This window comes from Melanerpes formicivorus, unplaced genomic scaffold, assembly GCF_026170545.1.
Source record: "Melanerpes formicivorus ecotype bairdi unplaced genomic scaffold, bMelFor1.0.p_v2 SCAF_45, whole genome shotgun sequence".
NCBI lineage: Eukaryota > Metazoa > Chordata > Aves > Piciformes > Picidae > Melanerpes > Melanerpes formicivorus.
Window position 1 is genome coordinate 3272717 of NW_027142397.1, and position 27651 is coordinate 3300367.

General features: G+C 51.2%; 1 protein-coding gene across 1 annotated transcript in view; it reads right to left on the reverse strand.

Moving 5' to 3' along the window:
* The window catches only part of CSMD2 (CUB and Sushi multiple domains 2), a 376465-nt gene that overhangs the window by 232297 nt on the left and 116517 nt on the right, over positions 1–27651 (reverse strand). The window contains exon 5 of the mRNA XM_068159296.1: positions 20975–21182. Within this exon, the coding sequence (XP_068015397.1) occupies positions 20975–21182 (208 nt within the window). The remainder of the gene's footprint in view (positions 1–20974; positions 21183–27651) is intronic.

Consider the following 27651-nt stretch of genomic DNA (forward strand, 5'->3'; position numbering starts at 1 on the left):
AGGAGAGGGCAGGAGTGCTCTAGGGGAGGTGACACTCTGCATAACCTAGCAGGGGCTATCAGGATGCACCTCCTGGTTAAGAGTCATTTATTTGCTGCAGGAAATGTAGAAATTGCAGCAGGAGAGCACAGCCAGCAGTTAAGGCACTATTAAGTGTGCTCAATACACATATATTGCTTGGGTGCCCAAACCATGGTTTTCTATCAGTTCCACTGCAAAGAAACAAAGCCAACCAACCTCTTTGCTTCCTGGAAGAGCAAAGAACAAAAGGAGGACTCGCAGGAATCTGTTTATGCTAATTAATTAATCACAGAAGCATTTCTTTTCATTAAGAATTTAATTAATGCACTCCTGCAGCCCAGATGGGAAATAGTGTCCTGGGCTGCATCAAAAGGAGTGTGGGCAGCAGGGCAAGAGAGGGGATTCTGCCCCTGGACTCTGCTCTGCTCAGACCCCAACTCAAACACTGCCTACAGCTTTGGAACTGAGACCCCAGCTCAAACACTGCCTACAGCTTTGGTGCCCCCAGCATAAGAAGGACACAGAGCTGCTGGAGTGAGGCCAGAGGAGGCCACAAAGATGAGCCAAGGGCTGGAGCAGCTCTGCTGTGAGGACAGGATGAGGGAGCTGGGGGTGTTCGGCCTGGAGAGGAGAAGGCTCCAGGGGCATCTGAGAGCTGCCTTCCAATATCCAAAGGGATCCTGCAGGAAGGCTGCAGAAGGACTTTTCATGAGGGTGTTTTAGAGACAGACAAGGGGAAATGGTTTGAAGCTGAGGGAGAGCAGGGTTAGACTGGATCTTAGGAAGAAGTTCTTCAGTAGGAGAGTGGTGAGACTCTGGAACAAGCTGCCCAGGGAGGTTGTGGCTGCCTCCTCCCTGAAGATGTTCAAGGCCAGCTTGAATGAAGCCTTAAGCAGCTGAGGCTATTGGAAGGAGGGAGCTTGAAGGTAGATGATCTCTAAGTTCCTTTCAAACCCAAGTCATTGATGATTCAGAACATAAATACCCACATGTGAATCCACAAGTCTTGTGAATCCACAAGACACTGGAGAGCAACTGGAAATTAATCATCAGCTGCAGAGCCTCACTGGTTGTGTGTAAAGCAGAACCTGACTGAGTCAGGGATGGTAAAAAGCCTTAGTCTCAGTATCACAAAACACATCAGTTTGGAAGGGACCCTTAAAGGTCATCTTGCTCAACAGCCCTGCAGTGAGCAGGGACATCTCCAACTGGAGGAGGATCTCAGAACTGTTTGTTACTGCTGATTCATTTACTCTGATGGATGGGTCAGGAAGGTGAAGATGTTAATTCCTCCTCTAAGCACATTCACATGAACACCACCAGTACTACGTGGCCATGAAGAGAAGACCACACTCTGTGTAAGCAAGGTTGAAGCTTCAAGGTAGTGGGAATCCCAAGATGACCTTGATCCTTGAGAAATCAATGCAGAGTTCATCACCTGACTTCATCCTGATGCTGAATGAAACCCAGCCTTGCATCAGAAGCACAGAATGGTGCGGGCTGGAAGTGACCTTTGGAGAGCCCAAACCATTACAGAAGGTCACACAGGACCATCCCTGACCCAGCTAAGACAATACAAGCATTGATCCTCCCTCTCTGCACTTCAGAGCATCTCTGTCAGACGGCAGCAGGCTGTGGCAGAACTCCCAGCTGAGCCACAGGTTTGCTGCAGGACCTCGAGCCAGACTCTGCCCTTCAGCGACCAACACGCAGAGCATTACTCAGAGAGCTTTCTTGGGAAGATGAAGAGCTCTGTCCCACCTGAGCAGCCACAGCCAAGTTGCCAAGACAGCAGAACAAGGACAGCAGAACAAGGACTGCACAAAGGGCCAAGTGTCCCTTTTCAGAAGCCTGTGCAGATGACCTTCACGCCATGAACTCTTCCGTCGGCAGAAGCTGCTCGAAAGCGCTGCCAGCAGCTTTGACTTTAGCATTTTAGCTTGGTGGTTGGGGTTTTTTTTCCCCTTCCTACTTTTGAAACTTGCCTTCTGTGTGCTCCTAACAGTTTCTCTTCCAGATTCTCAGAGGAGCTCAATCTGCATCTCCTCCATTCAGCCTCCTCGCCTGACGTGAACTGTGTCACCGGAGCAGATTGCTCCTGGCCCGCCTGGCGCTCTGCACTTCCAAGGGTTTGATGAGATCAGAAATCCTGAGACACAGGATCTGGGCTGGAGCTCAACAGACTGTGACAGCACTCAGAGAAAGGCAGCAGACACTGAGTGCACTTTCTGTCAATGAAAAAAAACCACCCCCCACCCCCCCACCTTCATCTGGGAGTGAATGTGGGGCCAGCACTTTACCTTCAGTAAGTAAAGAGAAGGCTCCAGGGGTACTTTAGAGCTGCATTCCAATAGCTGAAGGGGTCCTACAGGAAGGCTGCAGAGGGTCCTACAGGAAGGCTGCAGAGGGTCCTACAGGAAGGCTGCAGAGGGACTTTTCCTGAGGGTGTCTAGAGACAGGACAAAGGGGAATGGGCTGAAGCTGAGGGAGAGCAGGGTTAGATGAGCTGAGGAAGAAGTTCTTTAGCACAAGGATGCTGAGACTCTGGAATAAGCTGCCCAGGGATGCTGTGGCTGCCTCCTCCCTGGGGGTGTTCAAGGCCAGGTTGGATAATGCCTTGAGCAGCTGAGTCTAGTTGAGAGGCCTCCCTGCCCATGGCAAGGGGGTTGGAGTGGATGATCTCTGAGGTCTCTTCCATAAGGGTGTCTAGTGACAGGACAAGGGGGAATGGTTTGAAGCTGAGGAAGAGGAGGTTTAGATTGGAGCTTAGGAAGAAATGCTTTACCATGAGGGTGGTGGAACACTGCAACAGGTTACCCAGAGAGCTGGTAGATGCCCCATCCCTGGAGACATTCAAGGTCAGGCTTGATGGGGCTCCAAGCAATCTGATCAGTTTGGGCATGTCCCTGCTTACTGCAGGGGGATTGCACTAGCTGATCCTTGGAGGTCCCTTCCAACCCAGTGCATTCCCTGATTCTATTCTAAGTTCACAGGGGAACACCAAGGGGGAGGAGTGACTCCAATTGCCCATCCAGGCTGGGGCTCGCTGGCCTGAAAGCAGCTTGGCAGAGAAAGGCTTGCAGGTCCTGGTGGACAATCTGAACATAAGCCAGCAATGTCACCTTGCAGCAAGCAGGCCAACAGCATCCTGGGCTGCAGCCAGCCTGTCATTTTGTGAAATCCCACCTGTTTTATGAGGACTCAAGCATCTCCCCCGCAGAGGTTCAATGGTAAATCAAGCCAAGGCATCTGAGGAGCTGATGGATCCAGTGGCCTTGCAAAGGAACCTCGCAGCTCTCTGCTGAACAGAGTGATGGATGGCAGCAGTTGATTAGCATTGCTGCTTGGTGCAGCAATTACAGCTGCACAGCAGTCACATTTGCAAGGAAATGACCAGAATTATCCACACTTTAGATGAACTTTCTACCCCTTCAATCAATGGAGGGCCATTAACAACCTATTCCAAGCCTTACGTTGTTTATAGCATCCAAGGCTTGGTGCAGCCATGGTAGAGCCTGCAGCCTGCTAAAGGCACTCCCACTTGACTGGATTAAACCAGTTCAAGCCTGGAAGAGTCTAACCAGCCACTAACTCTGTGAGCTGACATCTTCTAACCAGCAAGATGAGGAAGGTTATTCTCCCCCTCTTCTCTGCTCTCCTAAGAACCCACCTGGAGTCCTGCGTGATAGGACGAGGGGCAAGGGATAGCAGCTGGATGATGCTGTGAAGGGAGACAGGCTTGAAGCAAGTGCTTGGTCACCCTTTCAGCACTGCTCCAGGTCCTCACCCACTCACCCAAAGCAGGTTTTTGCTAGCCAGGCATACAGTCACAGAATCCCAGGATGGTTTCAGTTGGAGGAGCCCTCTAAGATCAAGTCCACCTATCAACCTAAGACCACCATGGCCAGTGCAGACTGCTTTGGAACTCCCCCCATAGGATTAGAGAATTGTTTTGGTTGGAAAAGATGTTTAAGACCATCAAGTCCAACCATCAACCTAACACCTCCATGGCCATTAAACCTTGGCCCCAAGTGCCATGGCCACAGGTTTCCTGGGCACCTCCAGGGATGGGAACTCCACCACCTCCTTGGGCAGCCTGTGCCAATCCCTGACCACTCTTCCAGGAAAGAAATTTTCCCTCATGTCCAACCCCTCTTGGCACAATCTCAGGTCATTTCCTCTTGTTCTACCACCTGGTACTAGGGAGAAGAGACCAACTCCTACCTCACTCTAACCTCCTTTCAGGGAGTTGCAGAGAGCAATGAGCTCTCCCCTCAGCCTCCTCTTCTCCAGACCAAACCCTTCCAGTTCCTTCAGCTGCTCCTCAAGATATTTTTTTCCCCTTTAATTTCCCCTTCCCTTTGACTCCCTTGAAGTCTCCAGAAATCCCAGTGTGGCAGAAGCCAAGGGGCTTCTGTGGCCACATCTGTGGCTAGGCTAAAACCAACCCCACCCTGTCTGGATGCTCCCCTGCCCATCCCCATTTGGAGCACAGGGCTCCAGCATCCACGGCGTTAATTTATTCTGTTACATTCCAGAGGGAACAACCTGACTGCAAAATCCCTTCATGGCAGCTTCCAGCCTGCAGCACTTTTATTTCCCCCCACCCCTTTTAAGAACAGCTGACTTATCAAAACCAGGTTTTTCTAACAGAGAGAGAGAGAGAGAAGAATTAACCAAAAGAGCCACAAGCTAAGCCACATGATTATAATTGAAGCAATTAATTACTTTTCTGCTTTTCTCTTTTCAAAGGCAGATCTTTAAAGCAGGTAACTCTGACTCAAAAGAGCTAATTTGAGCTGCTCCATCATTTAAAAGATGATTATAAAAATTAATTTAGAGAGTGCAGGGATAAAGGGGTAAAGGGAAGCACTCGGTGAGAGGTGTTTCCCCTGTGCTCCATCTGGGAGTCAGGGAATGGCTCAGGTTGGAAGGGACCTCAGAGATCATCTACTCCAAGCTCCCTGCCATGGGCAGGGACACCTCTCAATTAGACTCAGCTGCTCAAGGCCTCATCCAACCTGGCCTTGAACACCCCCCAGGGAGGAGACTTCCACAACCTCCTTGGGCAGCCTGTTCCACAGTCTCACCACCCTCCTATGGAAGAACTTCTTCCTCATCTCCAGTCTAACCCTGCTCTCCCTCAGCTTCAGACCATTCCCCCTTGTCCTGTCTCTACACACCCTCAGGAAAGGTTTCTCTGCAGCCTTCCTGCAGGATCCCTTCAGGTAGTGCAAGATTCCCCCTGGAATCTTCTCTTGTCCAGGCTGAACACCCCCAGCTCTCTCAGCCTGTCCTCACAGCAGAGGTGCTCCAGCCCTTGGCTGATCTTTGTGGCTGTCCTCTGGGGGGAGGCATCAATCCAACCTGGTTATTTCAAAGTGTGGGGAAGGTTGGTGAAGTTCTCAGGACCCTGGGAGACTCAGAGCTGTGAACAGTTCACTGGCACCTAGCAAATGATGGAGGCAGTGCAGCAGGAGGGAAGCAGCTGCTTGTGTTCCACCCTCTTGGATTTCCACGAGGCAGGAATCACCTTTTACACAAACCCACATCAGTGCAGCACCAAAACACCTCCAGTTTTCCAGAGTCTTGGAAAACTTCAGCTTACTGTAGCCAGGAAGACAGTCATCAGACATCAGCTGTTGACAACATTTTGTCTGTTACTAAGCCTCTGCTATTTACTGATGCTCTGGCATCTTCCTGATCTCTGCTATACATCCAGCCACAAGAAAGGTCCCTGTGAGAAAGAATCAAAACATCCCTCCTGTAAAGCAGCCAAAACTGTCAAAACCAAACTCAGCAGGAGCTAAAGAGATCATGACCTGCCAGGACAACACAAAACACAACCAAGAAGCAGCAGCAAAAATGCAGAATCTCTGAATTGTTTTGGTTGGAAAAGACTTTGAAGGTCCTCAAGTCCTGTCATTAACCCCCTAGTGCCAGGGCACCACCAAACCAGCTCCCCAACCTCCATGGCTTTTAAATCCCTCCAGGGGTGGTGACTCCACATCCCTGGGCAACCTGTTCCAGAGTTTCCAACCCTTTGGGGGAAGAAATTGTTCCTCCTGTCCAACCTAATCGCCCCCTGGTCCAACTTGAGCAGTGATACGAAACCAAACCCACAATTTCCTTCCCCATCTGGGCTTTGGGCAGGTTGATTAGATCTTAGAATCATAGAATTGTTAGGCTTGGAAGGGAGCTCAAGGATCAGCCAGCTCCAACCCCCCTGCCATGGGCAGGGACACCTCACACTACAGCAGGTTGCTCACAGCCACATCCAGCCTGGCCTGAAAAAACTCCAGGGATGAGGCTTCCACCACCTCCCTGGGCAAACTCTGCCAGTGTCTTACCACCCACACTTCTTCCAAACATCCAATCTGAATCTACCCACTTCTACTTTTGTTCCATTCCCCCCACTCCTAACACTCCCTGACACCCTCAAAAGTCCCTCCCCAGCTTTCTTGGAGCCCCCTGCAGATCCTGGAAGGCCACAATTAGGTCTCCTCAGAGCCTTCTCCTCTCCAGACTGAACAGCCCCAACTCCCTCAGTCTGTCCTGGAATGAGCTTCTCATGCTGCAGCTGTGTGCAGGGACAGGAGGGATGGACAGAAGGGCTGTAGCCCCCTCCCAGGCTGGGTTGTTGGTCTCCTCAGAGCCTTCTCTTCTCCAAGGCCAGTCCCAGTTAGCTTTTCAGGCTACTGAGTCAGAAGCAAGCCCCCCTCCAGAAAGGAGACCCCCTCCTTCCTGACCAGCTGAATCACAGGGTTGTTTTGACTGGGGAAGAACTTCTTCCTGACATCCAATCTCCTGTGCACAAGAGACATCAGAGACATTAAGAGGCAAGATATTTAGATTAGGAGCCTGTATTTAATAACTGATTTGCAGCCCAGGCTGGAGTCGAGCAGCTTATGAGACAGCAAAATCCATCTGTGCCAAGCCCCATTAGTGGCAGCACCTCCCAGGGCAGGAAGCAAGAAAAACCTCTGGATTTTGAAGCACAGAGAGAGACACAGGGTGCAAATCCAAACCCAACAAGAAGCACTTTCTATGTTAACTAGAAGAAAACAAAAACCCAAGGCAGAAAATAACCAATTTCCACACCTTCCCCTGAGCAGACAAATGTTTCCTAAAGCAGCCTCTCTATGGAAATGTCTTCCCTGTCTTGCATGCACTTGCATATTTCTAGAGACAAGTGAAAAGATCGTCTTGGAAGACCTGAAAGACCTTCCAAAGCTCTGAGTGAGCCTTCTGAAGAGCCAGAGCAAGCCATGCTGAATGCAACCCTCCCAACCTCAATGAATTAGAATAGAATGCAGATCAGCAGGGAGCCCTGCTTTCATTGGAGAACATAGTATCATAACATCAGTCAGGGTTGGAAGGGACCACAAGGGTCATCTAGTTCCAACCCCCCTGCCATGGGCAGGGACACCCCACACTACATCAGCCTGGCCAGAGCCTCATCCAGCCTGGCCTTAAACACCTCGAGGGACAGGGCCCCAACTACCTCCCTGGATAACCCATTCCAGGGCTTCACCACTCTCATGGGGAAGAACTTCCTCCTCACATCCAGCCTGAATCTCCCCACCTCCAGCTTCATTCCATTCCCCCTAGTCCTATCACTACCTGAGATCCTGAGCAGTCCCTCCCCAGCCTTCCTGTAGCCCTCTTCAGATACTGGAAGGCCACAATGAGGTCACCTGGGAGCCTCCTCTTCTGCAGACTGAACAGCCCCAACTCCTTCAGTCTGTCCTCACAGGAGAGGTGCTCCAGCCCTCTGCTCATCCTCGTGGCCCTGCTCTGGACACCTTCCAGCACCTCCAGATCCCTCTTGGAATAGGGGCTCCAGAACTGGAGGCAGTACTCCAGGTGGGGTCTCACCAGAGCTGAGCAAAGGGGGAGGATCACCTCCCTTGCCCTGCTGGCCACACTTCTCCTGATGCAGCCCAGGCTCTGCTTGGCTTTCTGGGCTGCAAGTGCACACTGAGAGCTCCTGGTGAGCTTCTCCTCCCCCAGCACCCCCAAGTCTCTCTCCTCAGGGCTGCTTTCCAGCCAGCCACTGCTCAGCCTGTATTTGTGCCTGGGATTGCCTTCACCCATAGGCAATTGAACATGAGATACCTCAGCATCAGGCATCCAAAAAAAAGAAGGAGGAGAAGGTAAAAAATAAATCAATTTAAACAAGAGAGATGAATTCAGCACCAAAATGAAGCTCTCAGCTGTGACTTGCACCTGCAGCAACCCCAAGCAGGAGCTGCAGAACCTGAAGACAGGTGAAGCAGCACACCTGCTCTCAGATGGGAAGCAGCTGCAGTGAACCTGGGTGTGTGTGTGTGTGTGTGTGTGTGAAAAGCAGCAGGCAAAAGATCATTTCAAATAGCTTTAGTGAAAGAGGTGACATCTGAAACCAAAGCACTCCCAGCCTTTAACACGACTTGCAAATGTAAGGAAGCAGCAGTGAATGGGCCCCACAAAGGAAGCCCAGGAGAAAGAGGGCTTTGAAAGTGCCGAAACAGCTGTGGAAATGTCTCAGCTCTTTCACTTTGAAGTTGCAGATAAGGGTGAGCAGTGTAAAACAGGGCTGCTATCAGCTCTGGCAGACAGATTCTGACACAAGAATGCAACTCCCTCACCACCCTGAACACCTCTGCAGACGGAGCCCCCTCTGTGCATCCTCAAACAGCTGAAACAACGGCAGAGCCGCATGGAAGATGACATGAATCAGGTTGCTGAACAAGAGAAAGCACAATGGGAAGGCAGAGACATCTGGAAGCACCTCTAAGTGAAGTCACCAATCCCTCCCACCAGCTGCCCAAATCCTGCCTTAAACTGGGAAAGCTCAGTGTCCTGCTGCAAGAGCGGAGGAAGAGAGACAGTGCTTGAAAGAAGACCCCCAGATGGCCAACATTTTACAGCCTGTGACATCACTGGCACTTAGTGTCTCCTTCCCCTGCCAAACCAAGGCATCATTCCCCGTTTCACAGTCTATGGTTGCTTATATTTTGGGTCACCTCCAGAAGGCACTCTGGAGATGACTCAACCTTCAGCCCCTGATGCTCTATGAACTTGCCTGAGGTCTGTCCTTCAAACAAACCCTCTTTATCTTGCAGTTATTGAGTGTTCTTCCAACCAAGGCTGTCCTTTCTTCCTCCAGTGTGTGTTTGCATCCCAAGCAGTAACAGTTACACGTCAATTCCTGCATTCTATAACCTCCAGGGATTTCCCCCCCACACACATTCACAGATTCATAGAATGGTTTGGGTTGGAAGGGACCTTAAAGATCATCCAGTTCCAACCCTCCCTCTACATTACAGATCTTCCTGCACCTCATGAGGAGAGGCTGAGGGAGCTGGGGTTGCTTAGCCTGGAGAAGAGGAGGCTCAGGGGAGACCTTCTTGCTCTCTACAACTACTTGAAGGAAGGTTGTAGCCAGGGGGGGGTTGGTCTCTTCTCCCAGGCACCCAGCACCAGAACAAGAGGACACAGTCTCAGGCTGCACCAGGGGAGGTTTAGGCTGGAGGTCAGGAGGAAGTTCTACAGAGAGAGAGTAATTGGCCATTGGAATGTGCTGCCCAGGGAGGTGGTGGAGTTGCCATCATTGGAGGTGTTTAGGAGGAGACTTGATGGGGTGCTTGGTTGCATGGTTTAGTTGATTAGGTGGTGTTGGATGATAGGTTGGACGTGATGATCTTGAAGGGCTCTTCCAACCTGGTCTGGTCTGATGTATTCTATTCTATTCTATTCTATTCTATTCTATTCTATTCTATTCTATTCTATCCTATCCTATCCTATTTTATCCTATTCATCCCTTGAGGTACAGTCCACACAAACATAGTTCCTCTCTGCCTCAGAGGTGACCAAACAACAAAGAAGGACAAATTGGGTTAAGAAAGGATAATTAAACCATGATCAGGGTAATTTTCAGCCTTAAAAGCATCCCATTCCTTGGCTGAGAGAGCTAACCTGAATATTCATGAAATGCTCTCCACTACCTAGCAAATAGAATTAAGTGTATTAATGCATGGAAAAATTAGATTAGCCAGGAAGCAGCTCTGATCATGTTCCACTGAATGGAAAGGGTGTGGGAGAGGTCATGAGGCCCCTTCATTGCAGCCTGTCACTCAAGTCTCTCTCCCTGCCACGAAGAGTGGCTGGCTGAGCACACCTCTCCCTACAGAAGGACAAGCAGCTGGCAGCAAGTGAAAGCAAGGTTCTGCTGCCTCTGTGTTGGACCACACTGTGACTTCAGGTCATGTTGACAGCTAAGACCTTAGCTGGTGAGAGCCAAGAGTCCTCCAGGTCATTATTCTCAGCTGGGGTCCTGATGAAAAAGACTCAGAGACTTGTTTGGGTTGGAAAAGCCATGGTCTAGTGTTGACCCTTCCATGCTGAGTCAAGGGTTGGACTGCATGGCCTTTGGGGTCTCTTCCAGCCAGATGTGTTCTGTGATTCTAAGATCATGGAGTCCAACCATCAACCCAACACCCCCATGGCCACTAAACCATGGCCCCAAGTGCCATGGCCACAGGTTTCTTGAACACCTCCAGGGATGAGGACTCCACCACCTCCCTGGGCAGCCTGTGCCAATGCCTGGCCAGGCTTCCCCTTCCCTACCAGGAATACATGCTAAGCTATGGATCACCTTGAAACACCATCTTAGCCCTCTTCCAGAATGTCCCAGTTATTTCAGCAGTGCAAAGCCTAGGAGCTCTAGGACAACGTGCATCACTGCTGGGTACCAAATTGAACCCCAAAATAGCACTGGAGATGCCCCTGAATCGTTTGCACCCACCAGGGAAGCCGCCAGCTCTACCTCCCAACTACCAGCAGGAACCCAGTGCTCCCAGTAGTGAGCCAGCTGCCTCCCATCAGGGAGGAAACAGCTCACTGACCTACAAATTCCTCTTCTTCGTGCTGCAGATCCATATTAAATCAGGGCCTGAGGCACTGTGCAGCAAGCTACAAAGGCTGCTGCATCCCAGGGAGCTGACAGACGCTGGAGGCAGCGAGGGACCAGCCCCACACCCCCCCCCCCCACCGGCAGAACCTGAAGCTGCCTGCCTCAGCTGGGATGCTCTGGCTGCTGACAGAGCTCTCCACCACCTTCTCTCCAGAGGATGCACCTTCCTGAGAGAAAGGGCCCTTTGCAGGAAGGCTGTTTCCCACTGAAGCAAGGTTTTCCAGCTTTAAAGCTGAACTGGTTTCCAATTAAAAGCACTATAAATGCTTCAGAGGGAAAAAAAGAGAACAAACTGCAACTGCAGCAGTCAAAGAAAGCAGCCCAGCTTCCAGACCCCAATAAAGATGCAACTGACATTGAAAGAGGGATTTCAAAAGTCACTTTGTACACTTTTTCTTCATTATTCATTCTCACTCCTATGGAAAACATCACCATGGAAGGGAAAAAAAACCTCCAACCCCCACACATCTGGATCCTGCAGGTGAAGCATTCATTAGTTAACTAACTCTTACAAGAGGGAAACTTAGAGAATTGTCAGGCTTGGAAGGGACCTCAAGGCTCAGCCAGTTCCAACCCCCCTGCCATGGGCAGGGACACCTCACACCACAGCAGGTTGCTCACAGCCACCTCCAGCCTGGCCTGAAAACCCTCCAGGGATGAGGCTTCCACCACCTCCCTGGGCAACCTGTGCCAGGCTCTCACCATCCTCATGGGGAACAACTTCTTCCTAACAGCCAATCTCAATCTACCCACTTCTAGTTTTGCTCCATCCCCCCCAGTCCTATCCCTCCCTGACACCCTCCAAAGTCCCTCCCCAGCTTTCTTGGAGCCCCCTTCAGATCCTGGAAGGCCACAATTAGGTCTCCTGGGAGCCTTCTCCTCCCCAGACCGAACAGCCCCAACTCCCTCCATTTGTCCTCATAGCAGAGCAGCTCCAGCCCTCTGCTCATCCTCGTGGCCCTGCTCTGGACTGTGGAATTTAATTCATTGCACAGGAAATGCAAACCAAACTTCCACACTTGCAGTATCCAGGCTTTGACTAGTGAGGGGAAAAAAGTTATTTCAAGGCACAACCATCCTCAAGTCTTCAGCCCCAGGCATGCAGCAGGGCAGGATAATTCTTGTCACCTTGCAAATAAAAGCAATTGCTGCCTGGAGGGAAAACCAAACCTAAATACATCCAAAAGGAAGTGGCAAGTCTGAGGTGAAAATCACCTCCCTGCAGTCATCAGGCAATCTGCTCCATCAAATCCCTGCAAAGGACTGAAGGTGCTGGGGGGAGCACACATGGAGAGCAGGGGGGACAAGGGGTTCCTACAGCAGCTAGTGGAATGCAAAGCCTGCAAGGAAAGAGAGAGATGCCTGCAAGGAAAGAGAGAGGTGCCTGCAAGGAAAGAGAGAGGTGCCTGCATGGAAAGAGAGAGGTGCCTGCAAGGAAAGAGAGAGGTGCCTGCAAGGAAAGAGAGAGGTGCCTGCAAGGAAAGAGAGAGGTGCCTGCAAGGAAAGAGAGAGGTGCCTGCAAGGAAAGAGAGAGGTGCCTGCATGGAAAGAGAGAGGTGCCTGCAAGGAAAGAGAGAGGTGCCTGCATGGAAAGAGAGAGAGGTGCCTGCAAGGAAAGAGAGACAGATCCCTGCAGGGATAGAAAGATCCATGCAAAAAGGATCCCTGCAAGAAGGATCCCACTAACCTGTACTGCTAGAAGCAGCAGCAGCAGAGCCAGGACTCCAGAGCTGCAGGATGGTGGCAGGAGGAACATCCTTGACTCAGTGGCAATGCACTGGAGCCTGATTCAGAAGCCCTTTGGAGCCAAAGTCTTTCCATTGACTTCAATAGACACCAGCTGAGGTCTGAGATGAAAACACATGCTGAAAGCTCCAAGACAGCTATCTAAGGATCAGAAGCTGCTTTGATGTAAAGAAAATAGGGCTGGTTCATTAGAAGCACATAGAGAGAACAGTTTTTCCACCAAGCAATGCAATCACCAGCAGCAAGAGTGACCTTCAAGAACAGAGGAGCACAAGATGTGCTAAGAGTTTCTCCTGGCCAGTGGTGGGAAATAACTGGCACCAAGAGGGGAGCACAAAGCAGATCTCATGTAGGAGAACTTTAATGAGCGTTAGAAAGCACTTAGCAGATAGACAGGGGTGATGGGGAGGGAAGGGTCACCTGCAGATAATGACAAGGAAAGAACTGAAGTCAGCAACAGTGAAGAGGAGCTCCTGAAATGATTCCTTCAGCCTTTCTTCCCTCTAACTCAACCCTCTGCAGAAACACAGCAACAAGGCAGGCCTTTGGAAATGCTCTTCCAGAAAGGGCTGATATCCAAAAGGAATCTCCTGGGCTCAGCTCCAGGAAGGAGAATGCTACAGAATTAACCAGAGGTCCTCAGTTCTGCTCCCAGGCTTACTCCAGCACATGGTCCCTTCTGATTTTACCCAACAGAAAGGCAACCACAGTTTCATTGCTGGCACTTAGAAATGCACAGCCACAGGACATCCAAAGCTCTCCCCCCACACAGCCAAACCTGACCCTCTTTGGAAGTGTGCTCAGAGTGCAGCCAAGCAATTTCTGCACAGCTCACCCCACCTCTTCCTGCTCTAAACCTTCAGAGGACACGTGGATGCTGGAGCTGTCCAGGAAGGTGCAGCCACCTGCACTAAGCTGCAGTCAGTACTCAGGCTCCTGCCATCCCTGCAGCAGTGTCACCTCTGACATTCCCCAAGCAGCTTCTCCAAGGACTCACAGAGGAACATGCAGGAGAGCAAAGAGAGCATTTTAAACAAAGTCAAACCTGCCCAAAGCTTCAGAGCAATCACTGAGCTATTAAAGAGAAGATGAGGCTGGGACACAGCTGCCACAGAGCAGGTTCAGTGCCATCCAGGACCAGCCTGGAGACCTCCTTATCATCAGACACAGCCATGGGATGTTTCTGGTGCTCAGCTTGAAACACTTAGGTGTTTGCAGCGTGGCTGAGCACCTCCTGGGATGCTCCCCACTAAAAGAAGCTTTAGAGCAGGTACCACAAACCAGCCATAATCAGCAGATACTCCTGAGGAGTGTTAAGTGAGGGATTTAGCCAGCTCTGAGCAGATACTGACACAAAGCACATGATCAACACAGCTCAGTCCCCTTAAGGACTGGAGCCCAAGCTGCTTGCAGAGATTTTCCTCTTTTACATGCATTTGTAGAGCAGAATTTCACTAATCCCTTGGGATCTCTCAGCTGGCACAAAATGAGGGGGAAGAGAACCTCAAGTCTTGAAGGCAGATCTGGGGATAACGACACAGGAGCACAGACAAATTAAATGTCCCTATCCATGCCCTGTGTATCCTTGCTCCAGCAGAGCCAGGCCATGATCAGGATGGCCACTCCAGCTACCCTCGAGGGAGAAGCAGGGCAGCTCCTGCCATTTTTCATAGAACAGTTTGAATTGGGAGGGACCTTCCAGATCATCCAGTTCCAGCCCCCTGCCACGGGCAGGGACACGTCCCACCAGCCCAGCTTGCTCAAAGCCTCATCCAGCCTGGCCTTGAACAGCTCCAGGGAGGAGGCAGCCACAGCCTGTTCCAGTTCTTTCTAGCCTGGAGCCCACCACCACATCCTCCTTTCTAATCTGACGGGCTCTTTTCACACTGCTACTTTTCTCCCCCCCTTCCTCTTCTCTGCTCAGAAGAGTTTTATTTCTCACTTGTCAAGGAAATCTGAGCCCAAGGTCCCATGACAGAAACTGCAATAGCAGTTAAAAGAGCTGTAAATGTGTTATTTTATTAATATGTCTGAAATAGCTCCTCAACCTCTGCTACTCTGCTTGACATATGGATGCTGAGACCTGCAGTGCCCTTTTCCCTCCCAAGACTTACTGCAGGATTCACATCCAACAGGTCTGGGACCAAATGAAATTCCCAAAGTGATTCTCCAGGGAGCAGTTTTGTGTGTTGAGATCAATGTGTAGCTGCAGGCAAGAGGGGGAAGGGGACCTGGCTCATAAAAAGCTACCACAACAACAGAGCATCTCATTTTAAAGAGAGGAGGGCAAATGGCAAGGCAGGAGATGCTCACAGAGTCACAGATTGCACTGGGTTGGAAGGGAGCCTCCAAGGGCATCTTGTCCAACCCCTCCCTGCAGGCAGCAGAGACAGCTCCAACTAGATCAGGCTGCCCAGGGCCACAGCAAGTCTGATCTTGAATGTCTGCAGGAAAGGGGGCCTCAACCACAGCCCTGGTCTGATCATCTTTGTGGCATCCCCTACACTGACTCCAGCAGGTCTCTGTGTTGAGGGCCCCAGGGCTGCACACACCCCTGGTCTGATCATCTTTGTGGCATCCCCTACACTGACTCCATCAGGTCTCTGTGTTGAGGGTCTCAGGGCTGGACACAGCCCTGGTCTGATCATCTTTGTGGCATCCCCTACACTGACTCCACCAGGTCTCTGTGTTGAGGGCCCCAGGGCTGCACACACCCCTGGTCTGATCATCTTTGTGGCATCCTCTACATTGACTCCACCAGGTCTCTGTGTTGAGGGCCCCAGGGCTGGACACAGCCCTGCCAGTGGGGTCTCCCCAGGGCAGAGCAGAGGGTCAGGATCCCTCTCTCCATCTCCAGCCATGCTGCCATTTGCCTTTTGGGCTGCAAGTGCCCATTGCTGGCTGCTGTCCAGCTTCTCACCCCACCCCCCCCCAGCATCCCCAAGTCCTTTTCTGCAGGGCTGCTCTCATCTCTCACTTCACAGCAAGAGTTATTTGCCCTTGGGATGTGCTGCCCAGGGGGGGGGTGGAATCCCCTTCTCTGGAGGTGTTCAAAAAGGGATTGGATGTGGCCCTTGGAGCCATGGTTTAGTTAGCCAGGAGGTGTTGGGTGACAGGTTGGACTTGATGAGTTCTGAGGTCTTTTCCAATCTTACTGATTCTGTGATTTTCATCACCCCTCAGCCTGGGTTGATACCAAGGGTAGCCCTGACCCCTGTGCAGACCTTGCACTTTGCCTTAATGACCCTCCTGTGACTCTCCTCCTGGAAACCCAAGGCCGAGCCCAGACTCACGTGCCGAGCTGGTGGCCTCATAAACACCTCCATGAGATAAGCTTCCAGAGCTCCTAACATCCAGAGGAACCATCACCCAGCTGAAATGCAAGGCTGTTTATTTGTGTACATCACTGGATCAGCCTCAAAACCTATTTATAATGCTTAGGAAATGAAATATTTAGCTGCAAGCCACTTCAAGGGGAGGCTTTCTTTGGCCTCAAGTCTATCTGCCATATTACCAATAATTAAAACCAGGTTTTCATAGACAGAGAGAGAAAGGGGGGAGGGGGGGGAAGGGTTTTAGTTCTATTTTCAAGCTGAATCATATCACCATGTTTAAAGAGGAGATATGAGCTCCAATGTTTTTCCCCCTATGGGCAAAACTTATTAAAAAAAGAGGGGAAAATGAGTCATCTGAATTTAATTATCAGGCTCTGGGTGGTTGGAGGCTGGCTTGGGAAGAAAAGAAAACACCCAACTGAAATTGAAAAGAAGACTATCTGTAATTCCACTTATGGGACTGGGAAGTTTGCTTCTCAAGAATACTAAATGAGATCCCTTTGGATTGGCTGGAGGTGGGGGAGGGGAGGGGAAGGGAGGCTATCTTGGCTGTGCTGTAAAAATGCAGGATGATGCTCAAAAAGCAGGGAGAGCTCCTTCTGCCAGCCCTGGGTGAAGCTGCTGGCTCTGTGACCTGTGTGCATCTCATCGACACAGAGCAGCTCTCCTGGGCTGCTCCCCCAGCAGGGCAGCAGGACACAGCATACAGAGTCAAGCAGGTTGGAAAAGACCTCAGAGATCATCCAGTCCAACCTGTCACCCAACACCATCTCATCAACTAAACCATGGCACCAAGTGCCTCATCCAGGCTCTTCTTAAACACTTCCAGGGATGGGGACTCCTCCACCTCCCTGGGCAGCACATTCCAGTGGCCAATCTCTTTTGCTGGGAAGAATTTTCTCCTCACCTCCAGACTAAACCTGCCCTGGCACAGCTTGAGACTGTGTCCTCTTCTTCTGGTGCTGGCTGCCTGGGAGAAGAGACCAACCCCCACCTGCCTACAACTACCTGAAGGGAGATTGTAGAGAGCAAGAAGGTCTCCCCTGAGCCTCCTCTTCTCCAGGCTAAGCAACCCCAGCTCCCTCAGCCTCTCCTCACAGGGCTGTGCTCCAGACCCCTCCCCAGCTTTGTTGCCCTTCTCTGGACACCTTCCACCAACTCAACATCTTTCCTAAACTGAGGAGCCCAGAGCTGGACACAGGACTCAAGGTGTGGCCTCAGCAGTGCTGAGCACAGGGCAGAATGAGCTCCCTGCTCCTGCTGGCCACACTATGGCCAATCCAGGCCAGGATGCCCTTGGCCTTCTTGGCCACCTGGGCCAGAGTCCAAACCAGAGTCCACTGCTGTACCAGCTCCCAGTGAAGGCACATTTGGAGGAAAGGCATCACCCAAAGTGCAGCCCTTGGGCTCTTGGTGGAGAAGCAGGAAAGTAAATGCAACATTATTCCACCTGCCATGGCCCCAGACTGGTGGCTGTAAAACACAGCAGCAGCCACCAAGGCTCCTTGCTAAAAGGGCCCACGTGCAGGTCCATGTCCTGCTGGAAGCCAAAGAGCTCCATTTGCCAAGACACTTCCCAGCCCTGAAGCTCTACCATGCTGCATTGCTGGCTTAGTTTATTAGTACCTGCCAGGTGAGGAGAGGTTGATGGAGCTGGAAGTGTTCAGCCTTGGGAAAAGAAGGGAGACCTTATCCCCATGAACCTGTCATAAAGGGTAGCGACCAGGAGGATGGAGATTCCCTTTTGGCAAGGAGCCCCATGGAAAAGGCAAGGGATGATGGGGACAAATTACTGCTGGGGAGATTCCCATTGGACTCAAGAAGGAAATATTCCCCCCTGAGAAGAGTTGGCCACTGGAGCTGTCTCCCAAGGGGAGCAGTGGCCTCCCCTGCATCACTCAGTTTCCAGACTCAGCCCAACAGGGTGCTGAGCCAGCTCATTTCAACCCCCACCTAGAAACTTTGGAGCAGGTGATCCTTGGGGCCCCTTCCCAAGCTGGCATTCTGGGATTCTCTGCACTGATTTGTGTGTGGCTTTCCCAACAGGTTCCCTCTGACAGGCATTGTTTTCTTGGGGTTTTCTGATGTGACAAGACACAGTGCTGCACTGGCAACACCTCCAGGCTGAATAATGTTTCTCAACCAGCTACATCCATCTTTGCCACACACCACAGCTGACTGAGCCTTGCTGCAAGTACAGAATGGCTAAATAAAAAGGGGGGGGGGGGGAGGGGGGGAGGGGAGGGGATGGAAATAACAACCCCTATCAGTGCCCTAAAATATTAATGCATGCTAATAGAATCAGCCTTTTGTCATGAAACAGCAACATCTAATTTTCAGAGGGGTCCTGGGAGAAGGAAACAGTTGGTAGCTGGTAAATGGCAAGGTCCTCTCCCATCTATGCATCCTAAATGTTCCCATCCTATCTCCCCCCCTCCCCATAATTGCCAGGCAAGTATAAATCACTTAAATGGATGTTCTTTGGGACTGCCACTGAGTCCCATAAATAATCTTAACTCAATTTCCTGCTGATAATCCCAGGCAACACCTAATTATTTCAAGTGCTTAATTCTTGCCTTCCGGAGGGATGGCAAGTTTAGGACCACTCCCACCCAGTTGCTGCCTGTTTGGGGTTTTCACCCTCTAGCAGAATAAGCACAGAAGGTTTTGGGTTGGAAGGGACCTCCAAAGCACATCCAGTCCAAACCCCCTGCAGTCAGCAGGGACATCCTCCACTGGGATCAGGTTGCCTTGCTGAGCCTGACCTTTGAATATCTCTCTTCTGGTTGGCAAAGACTTTAAAAACCATCAAGTCCAACCATGATCCAACTCTACCAAGCCTGCTTTGATCAGATTTCATGAAAGAAAAGCTTTTGAGATACCTAGTAAGTCTTTCCAGCATCTGTCTTAGCTTTTACAACTGACTCATCACCAAGCTGTGGGCCACTAGAACCACAGAATGGTAGGGGTTGGAAGGGACCTTTAGAGATCAGTCCAAGTCCCCTGCCAGAGCAGGATCACCTAGGGCAGGGCACACTGGAATGCATCCAGGCAGGTTTTGAAAGGCTCCACAACCTCTCTGGGCAGCCTCCTCCAGGCTTCCAGCACCCTCACAGCAGAGAAGTGTCTCCCCATGTTGAGGTGAGACCTCCTGTGCTCCAGCTTGTACCTGAAGGGAGGTTGTAGCCAGGTGGGGGTTGGTCTCTTCCCCCAGGCAACCAGCACCAGAACAAGAGGACACAGTCTCAAGCTCTGCCAGGGGAAGTTTAGGCTGGATGTTAGGAAGAAGTTCTTCCCAGAAAGAGAGATTGGCCATGGGAATGTGCTGCCCAGGGAGGTGGTGGAGTCCCCATCCCTGGAGGTGTTTAAGAAGAGCCTGGATGAGACACTTGGTGCCATGGTTTAGTTGATTAGGTGGTGTTGGGTGATAGGTTGGACTGGATGATCTCTGAGGTCTTTTCCAACCTGGTTAATTCTATTCTATTCCATTCTGTTGTCCCTTCTCTCACTGGGCACCATCATGAAGAGGCTGGCCCCTTCAGCTTGCCCCTCACCCCTCAGATATTTATAAGCATTGCCAAGATCCCCTCTCAGTCTTCTCTCCTCCAGCCTGAGTTTCACTCTTTTCCACATGGCTTAGCTACAAAAGGCAAACTCTCAGTGAGTTACTGAGGGCAGGCAGATTTGTTGGGTGCAGTGAACGAGGGGCAGAGATGTCCTTTGCTACAGAAGCAACACAAACACCATGGTCAAACTCCTTCTGCAAGCCCTCACATCAGCTTCCACAAAACTGATCTTGAGCATCAGAAAAAGGGGGGGGGGAGGGGGGAGGGAGAAAAATGTTCAGTGTGGCATTTCTAATGGATGAAAGCAGTGCTCCTGAGAGCACTGCTGGAGCAGGATGAAGGGTATTGACATTCTGTACTCTGCCTTTTGTCTAAAGGACAAACCCATGCACAGCCACACTTGCAGGAGTTGATTACCAGCAAAGTCAGGCTGTCAGCATCCTGCTTAACAACAACCTGAAAACAAATTAGCCCCCCCAAAAAAAAACCACCACCAAAAACACCCCAAGGTTTGAGCATGACAAGGTTTGAGTCAGGTGAAGACTTGGCTGCTTGGGAGGATTCTTTCCATGTTCTATCACTTCTAACAGGCTCCCATCTACAGCTGACAGCAAAGAAGAGGGTTTCAAGTGGTCACTGCCCCAAGCACAGCAAGCAAACAAAGCAGCCCAGGGAGTTTCATTAGAAGGGACCAGCTACAAACCTGTGGCTGGAAACAGCTGGGAGCTCCCCAGGTTCAGGTGCAAACTCTGTTCACTCCAAACATCCACCTTGCCACTAGATGGTCTTTTGAGATCCCTCCCAACCCCCAGTGCTCTGTGATCCTAGCAAGTCTGGATCTGTGCACACAAAACCAGCTAGGACCATGGCTTCTCCTTCCCTGCCTGTAGATGAGTACCAATCACCTCTGTCTAAGTGTTTGATGACAGCTGTCCTGAAGCACAACAGATCTCTGGGCAGCTTGATCTAGTTGAGGATGCCCCTGCCCACTGCAGAGGAGGTTGGACAAAGTGACCTTTGGAGGTCTCTTCCAACCCAGACCATTCTATGAGTCCATGATTCAATACATTGGATTGGGGGGGGGTGTGTGTGTGTGTGTGTGTGAAACACTGGAACAAGTTGCCCAGGGAGGTAGTTGAGGCCCCTGGAGATACCCAAGGTGAGGCTCAATGAGGTTCTGAGCAACCTGCTCTAGCAGAGGATATCCCTGCTGACTGCAGGGGTGGGTTTGGACTGGGTGACCTTTGGAGGTCCCTTCCAACCCAAACCATTGTATGAATCTATGAAGTCATCACTGAGCACCACACGAATGTGCAGACCATGGTGAAGCACGGCCAGGGGGAACCTACCAGAGCGAAGATCCCTCCGTTCCAGCAACTTCTAAAACATCATATCCATCTTCCAGCTGAAAATCCATGAACACCAGAGCAATGGTGTCCCCAGGTTCAGCCAGAATAGTCCAGGTGCAGTCTGCATTATTGCCATACTCCAAAGGGAAATGAGGGCTTGAGATGATTCCGCTCTGGCCCCGCAGCGTCCCTCCACAAGCATCATCGGCTGCAAGCAGAACACAAGACATCAGATTTGGCCCAAATGCAGAAAGAAGAAGAAAGCCAAACACAAAGCAAAGCTTTAAGAGCCCCAGTTGCCTTTTTTGTTGTTGTTGTTGTTGTTGTTATCCAGGGTGTGTTTTACTACAGCAGCATGAACAGACAGAGGTGTTGAGGGATGCATAATCCTGTCAGGTCAGGCTGTGTCTCCTGCCAAGTGCCAGCTTATTCCCCACCTTACACTTAGAAGTGATTTGTTTCAACACCCCAAGTGACAGAGTTTCCACCACCTTCCTGGGCAGAGGCAGCACTCAGCATAAAGCCTCTTGCTGTCAGGACATGACTCCCTCACATCCTGCCAGGATTTTCTGTTCCATCCCTTATCCCTGATTAGGATCCTCCAAGGTGTTCTCTTCCCATCTCCTTTGCCAACTTTCCTTTGCCAACCAAGCAGGAGGAAAACCACCAGGAATTCAGGGGCTGAGAAGGGTTTCACAGACTCATGGAAACTCTACTGCCATAGCAGGGAGGAAGGTTGGTTTCCAGCTCACAGCATCTTCACCAGCCACAGAAACACCACCAAGGGCTGGGATGACAGGGCTGGCACAACAAGCACTGTGTTTACTAACAAAGGAGTGTCTCATGCCTGCCCTTCTTCGCTCTGACCTCAAGGAAGTGCAAGCTGCTCCCAAAATCATGGTGGTAAAAGCTTAACCACTTCAAAGATCCAGCAATGACCTTTCCTGGCCATGCACAGGAGCTTCTGTGCTGCTGGATCCTTTGGAGCCAGGTGGGGGTTGGTCTCTTATCACAAGGAACAAGCAAGAGGACGAGAGGACACAGCCTCAGCTTGCACCAGTGTGGGTTTAGGTTGGACATGAGGAACAATATCTTCCCCAAAAGGGCTGTCAAGGCCTGAAACAATGCTGGAGTGCCCATCCTGGAGGAGTTCCAAAGCTGTGCAGGTGTGGTGCTAAGGTTAGTGGTGACCTGGCAGTGCTGGCTTTGCAGTTGAACTCGATGACCTTAAAGGTCCTTTCCAGCCTGAACTAATTTCGGGGAGGCTGTGATTTTCACAGGCTGCATTTCATCAGCAGGAGCTATCAGAGCAAGTCAAGGAGGAGGATCTAAAGAGAACATGGGCAGGAAGATGAAGGAATCCAAGAATCCATGTGACCAGCAGCAGGGCAGCTCCCTGCTCTGGTACACGCAGCATTTCCTTGGAAGGCTGCTAAGCAAAGCCTGTTAGCTTGACAACTTGTACTACAGAGCAGCATTTCAGATGCTTTAGTCAGGGAGCTTGGGGCTTTACATCCTAAACACTTCTTTTCATTACAAAAAGGTTTTTACAAAGCAGCCAAAAAGCCTACAAACACCCCCCACCAACACACACACACAACCTCTTCCTCTTCCAAAGAGAAATGGAGCGGAGCTGAGAACAGCTGTTCAGCACAATGGGCCATGAGCACCTCAGGAAAGGGCAGGACAACCCTGCAGGGATGCCAAAGAGGATTCTTGAGCTCCCAGACTCATTTTTTAGCCTAAAAGCTTTCAGTCTGGAGAAGAGAAGGCTTTGAGGTGACCTCATTGTGGCCTTCCAGTATCTGAAGGGGCCTACAGGAAGGCTGGGGAGGGACTGCTCAGGATCTCAGGGAGTGATAGGACTAGGGGGAATGGAATGAAGCTGGAGGTGGGGAGATTCAGGCTGGAGGGGAGGAGGAAGTTCTTCCCCATGAGAGTGGTGAAGCCCTGGAATGGGTTGTCCAAGGAGGTGGTCGAGGCCCCATCCCTGGAGGTGTTTAAGCCCAGGCTGGCTGAGGCTCTGGCCAGGCTGATCTAGTGTGGGGTGTCCCTGCCCATGGCAGGGGGGTTGGAACTAGCTGATCCTTGTGGTCCCTTCCAACCCTGACTGATACTATGATACTAAAGAAGGAGTGAGGGTTTTAAATGTTATGAGCTCTGAAACTTGCAGCCTTTCTCTCCATGCGACTTGCACGACAAAAGGCAGGCCAACACACATGCCAACTTCTCCTTCTCATGGCCATCTGCTCCCCCAGCACAGCCAGCCACCCGAGGAAGCAGAAGGCACAGACACACTTCCCAGGGACTGATGATGGAGATGGGAACACCATCTGAACAGCAGGCTGATTGCACTGCACTGACACCACACACAGCTTGCACTGCCACCTCTACGCCCCAGGGAGGAGCAGAGAGTCCCAGCCTGCTGCGGGGCTGGAAGGGACCTCTGGAGATTGAGTCCAACCTGCCTGCCAAAGTAGGGTCACTGAGGGCAGGTCACACAGCAACACATCCAGAAAGGTCCTGAAAGTCTCCAGAGGAGGAGACTCCACAGCCTCTCTGGGCAGCCTGCTGCAAGGCTCCAGAAGCCTCAGGGTAAAGAAGTTTCTCCTCACACTGAGGGGGGAACTTCCTAGGTTCCAGTTTGTGTCTGTTACCCCTTCTCCTATCACAGGACACCACTGAAAAGAGCCTGGCCCCTTCTTCTTGGCCCCCAACCCTTCAGATATTTATAAACATCAATCAGATCCTCTCTCAGGCTGCTCTGCTCCAGGCTAAACAGCCCCAGACATCATCCACATAACCTCTGCTGGGCACTCTGGAGCATAACCCTGTCCCTCTTGAACTGGGGACATGACCCTTTGCAACCAGCTCTGTGCTCACACCAGGCTGGCACGCTGCTGCTCATGGCAGAGCTCAGAGCAAGTAGGAAAGGCAGAGGGCAGAAATTATGACTAAACTGGACCTGTAAGAAGAGAGACAACCCCTTCTGGGCCATTCCAGCAGCCACTGAAATCCCAGCTCGATGCTCTCTTCCCTGGCACTCCTTTCCAACAGTCAGAGTTTCCTTTTTGCTGCAATTGTGTTGTCAGGGAATTATTCACAGGCACTGAAGTGCAGTTGGAATCATCAATGAGTACAAGGCTGAAAGATCTCTCAGCCAGTCCAAGCCCCACAAAAATCCTTCAAACCCTGAGGCATCCTGCACAAGGTTCACAGGGGGACCTCCGAAGAAGGTCCATGCAAAAAGAAAAGAGGACAAAAGGTTACTCCCAGAGCCACCTCCCTCTGACAGACAGAATGAGAATGAGTTTCAGAGGCTGGCTGGAGCCCAGTCAAAGGGGGCAAGCACAATTCTCCAGCTTGCTGGTGTGCTCACGTTTAATTTCTCCTGAATAAGTGCCCCTGCAGATGCTAGCAAGAAATGGGTGCAAAAGAGATTCTTAGGCAGTGAACTCTCAGCCCACATGGCCAGCAGCAAGACAGAGCAGGAGCAAGGTCATTAGCTGCTTCAGCAAGGCATGGGGATCTGAAGAGGCAATTTATTCTGCAGATACACTGAGCTCCAGAGGGGCAGCTATCTCCTACCTAATATGTGAAACATCATTGTTGCCTGCCTGCTGCTGGCCCCAGGCAACCCTTCCAAGTGCCTTTGCAAATCAGGTCCTGCACCACTACCATGAGCCATCAGCAAGCAACCCAGCCTCTGCGTGCCAGCTCCAGCTTCAAGGTCCTAAGTGCTCTTGGCCAGACGCTTGCTGCTCATTAGGAAGATGCTTTTGTGCAGCTCAGGTTTACACAGAGCCCTTAAACCCACCCCCCCAAGAGCTCAAGCAACAAGTGCATCCAGGTGTGGTGCCCTTATCACAGGAAGGATCTGGAGGTGCTGGAAGCTGTCCAGAGAAGGGCTATGAGGATGAGCAGAGGGCTGGAGCTGCTCTCCTATGAGGACAGACTGAGGGAGTTGGGGTTGTGCAGTCTGGAGAAGAGGAGGCTCTGAGGAGACCTAATTGTGGCCTTCCAGGATCTGAAGAGGGCTCCAAGAAAGCTGGGGAGGGACTTTTGAGGGTGTCAGGGAGTGACAGGACTGAGGGGAATGGAGCAAAACTAGAAATGGGTAGATTGAGATTGGCTGTTAGGAAGAAGTTGTTCCCCATGAGGGTGGTGAGAGCCTGGCACAGGTTGCCCAGGGAGGTGGTGGAAGCCTCATCCCTGGAGGGTTTTTGCAGCCAGGCTGGAGGTGGCTCTGAGCAACCTGCTGTGGTGTGAGGTGTCCCTGCCCAGGGGCAACTTTCATTTAAATGCCTCAAAAAACATCTTGCAAAAGGGTATTTAATGAAAACTTTGTTCCCTTTCCCAGCCAGCACTAAATGCACACTGCCTAATTTGGTAGAGATTGTTGCTGCTTGTTTAAACACATTCCATCAGCTTCTTGCACAGCCCTCCAATTATTTTGGGCACAGTGCAGCCTAAGCAGCTGTTTGAGTTCCAGTCAGGCAGACCCCTTCTAATGAGATTATGCATATTTGATATGCTTGAAGATGGAGCTCCACAAATGCTCTCCACTTTTCAGCTGGCTTCTGGAGTTTCCCTTCAGCCACCTACCAGCATCATAAACCTATCACAGTTCTACTTACAGCCAGCAAACGGTCTGGGCAAGACTTCTCTCCCTGCATGCATGGAAGGCTTTCTAACGCAAGAGATTTGGATGACTTTTGGTCCTCCCAATGTGGCAGTCAGGGCTTTTGGCATCTAACTGCCGCAGGGGAGGGTTGTTGCTTTGGTGGCTGCAGCAGGGAGGGAAGCAGCAGCAGTCCAAATCTGCTGGGGTTTTGCTGCATGAGAAAAACCAGAGAATGGGTTGGGTTGGAAGGGACCTTCAGGATCATCCAGTTGCAACCCCTCTGCCATGGGCAGGGACACCTCCTACCAGTCCAGGTTGCTCAAACCTCATCCAGCCTGGCCTTGAACACCTCCAGAGAGGAGACATCCACAGCCCCCCTGGGCAACCTGTTCCAGTGTCTCCCCACCCTCACTGGAAAGAATTTCTTCATCTCCAGTCTCAATCTCTCCCCTTCAAGCTTCAACCCATTGCCCCTTATCCTATCACTGCGACCCCTTGTAACAAGTCTCTCCCCAGCTTTCTAGACTTGTAGGACTGAGCTTAAACTCCTGTTTAGATTAAGACCTAAGCCTTGTTTCATTCTGTGACTGCAGAACCATTCTCCCAGAAGCACAGGAGGCACAACGAGTTAAAACCACCCCAGGAATTTCTGCCACACATTCTATTGCTGGGACAAATGTCAGCTCAGGCCAGGTTCTCCAGTCTGACCCAGAACTGCTGAGGACTTTCAGTCCTTGAGGCAAATTTCAGAGTTACCCACAGTCTGCCAGGCACAGCCAGCCTCTCCGCTGGGCAGCCACGGCTGCCACCCAGCTCCGCGCCTCTCCTCCTTTGCACGTCGGCACGGAGATCTCATTTGCTCCTGGAGATGTCATTTGCTGCTGCTTTGGTGCTCCCTGAATGAGATCACTGCAGTTTTAATCCTTCCTGCCACGTAAGCAAGAAGCATAACTCAGCAGAGCAGGGGCACTGCAGCCTGAATTTATAGTCTCGTTTAGCTGCGAGCCCAAGAATCAATCCTGATCTAACCGAGCTTTCAAACCCACTGGCGAGCTGCAGCACCAGCTGCTCTCCCTGCCTCTGCACAGCTTTCACCAAGCCATTCTCTCTGCAGCTGGAATTCATAGTTTCATAGTTTCATAGTTTCATTCAGGGTTGGAAGGGACCACAAGGATCAGCTAGTTCCAACCCCCCTGCCATGGGCAGGGACACCCCACACTAGATCAGCCTGGACAGAGCCTCATCCAGCCTGCTCTTAAACACCCCCATGGACGGGGCCTCGACCACCTCCCTGGACAACCCATTCCAGGGTCTCACCACTCTAGGGTGATTCCTGCCCACAGCCCTTCCTTCAACACAAGGAAACTGTTGGAGTGAGTCCAGAGGAGGCCAAAAGATGAGCAAAGGGCAGGAGCACCTCTTCTAAGGGGACAGGCTGAGAGAGTTGGAGCTGTTCAGCCTGGAGAAGAGAAGGCCCCAGGGAGAACTCAGAGCAGCCTTCCAGCACCTGAAGGGGGTTACAGGAGAGCTGGGGAGGGATATTTGTACAGGGGCTTGTGGTGACAGAACAAGGGGCAATGGATTAAAGCTTGAGGAGGGCAGATTTAGGCTGGAGATTAGGAAGAAATTCTTCATGGTGAGGGTGGTGAGATACAGGAATGAGTCACCCAGGGAGGTCGTGGATGCCTCACCCCTGGAGGTGTTCAAGGCCAGGCTGGATGAAGCCTTGAGCAGCCTGGGCTGGTGGGAGGTGTCTCTGCCCATGGCAGGGGGGTTGGAACTGGATGCTCTTGAAGGTCCCCTCCAACCCAACCCATTCTTTGATTCCTCATCAAGATTACCTTGTCCTTTAGAAGAAAAAAAACCCCAAATCATCCTTTGAAAAGGGAGTGCAGACACTGACAAAGGAAAAGCAGCCAGGCCACAGCACTCCTGCAAAATGTAGCTGTCCTGGTACGTTTTTCACTCTTTTCTACCATCCATTCCTTTACATCTTCGATTATTTCAATGCATGAAGACCATAAGAGAGACAAGGCCACTAACACAGAGAAAA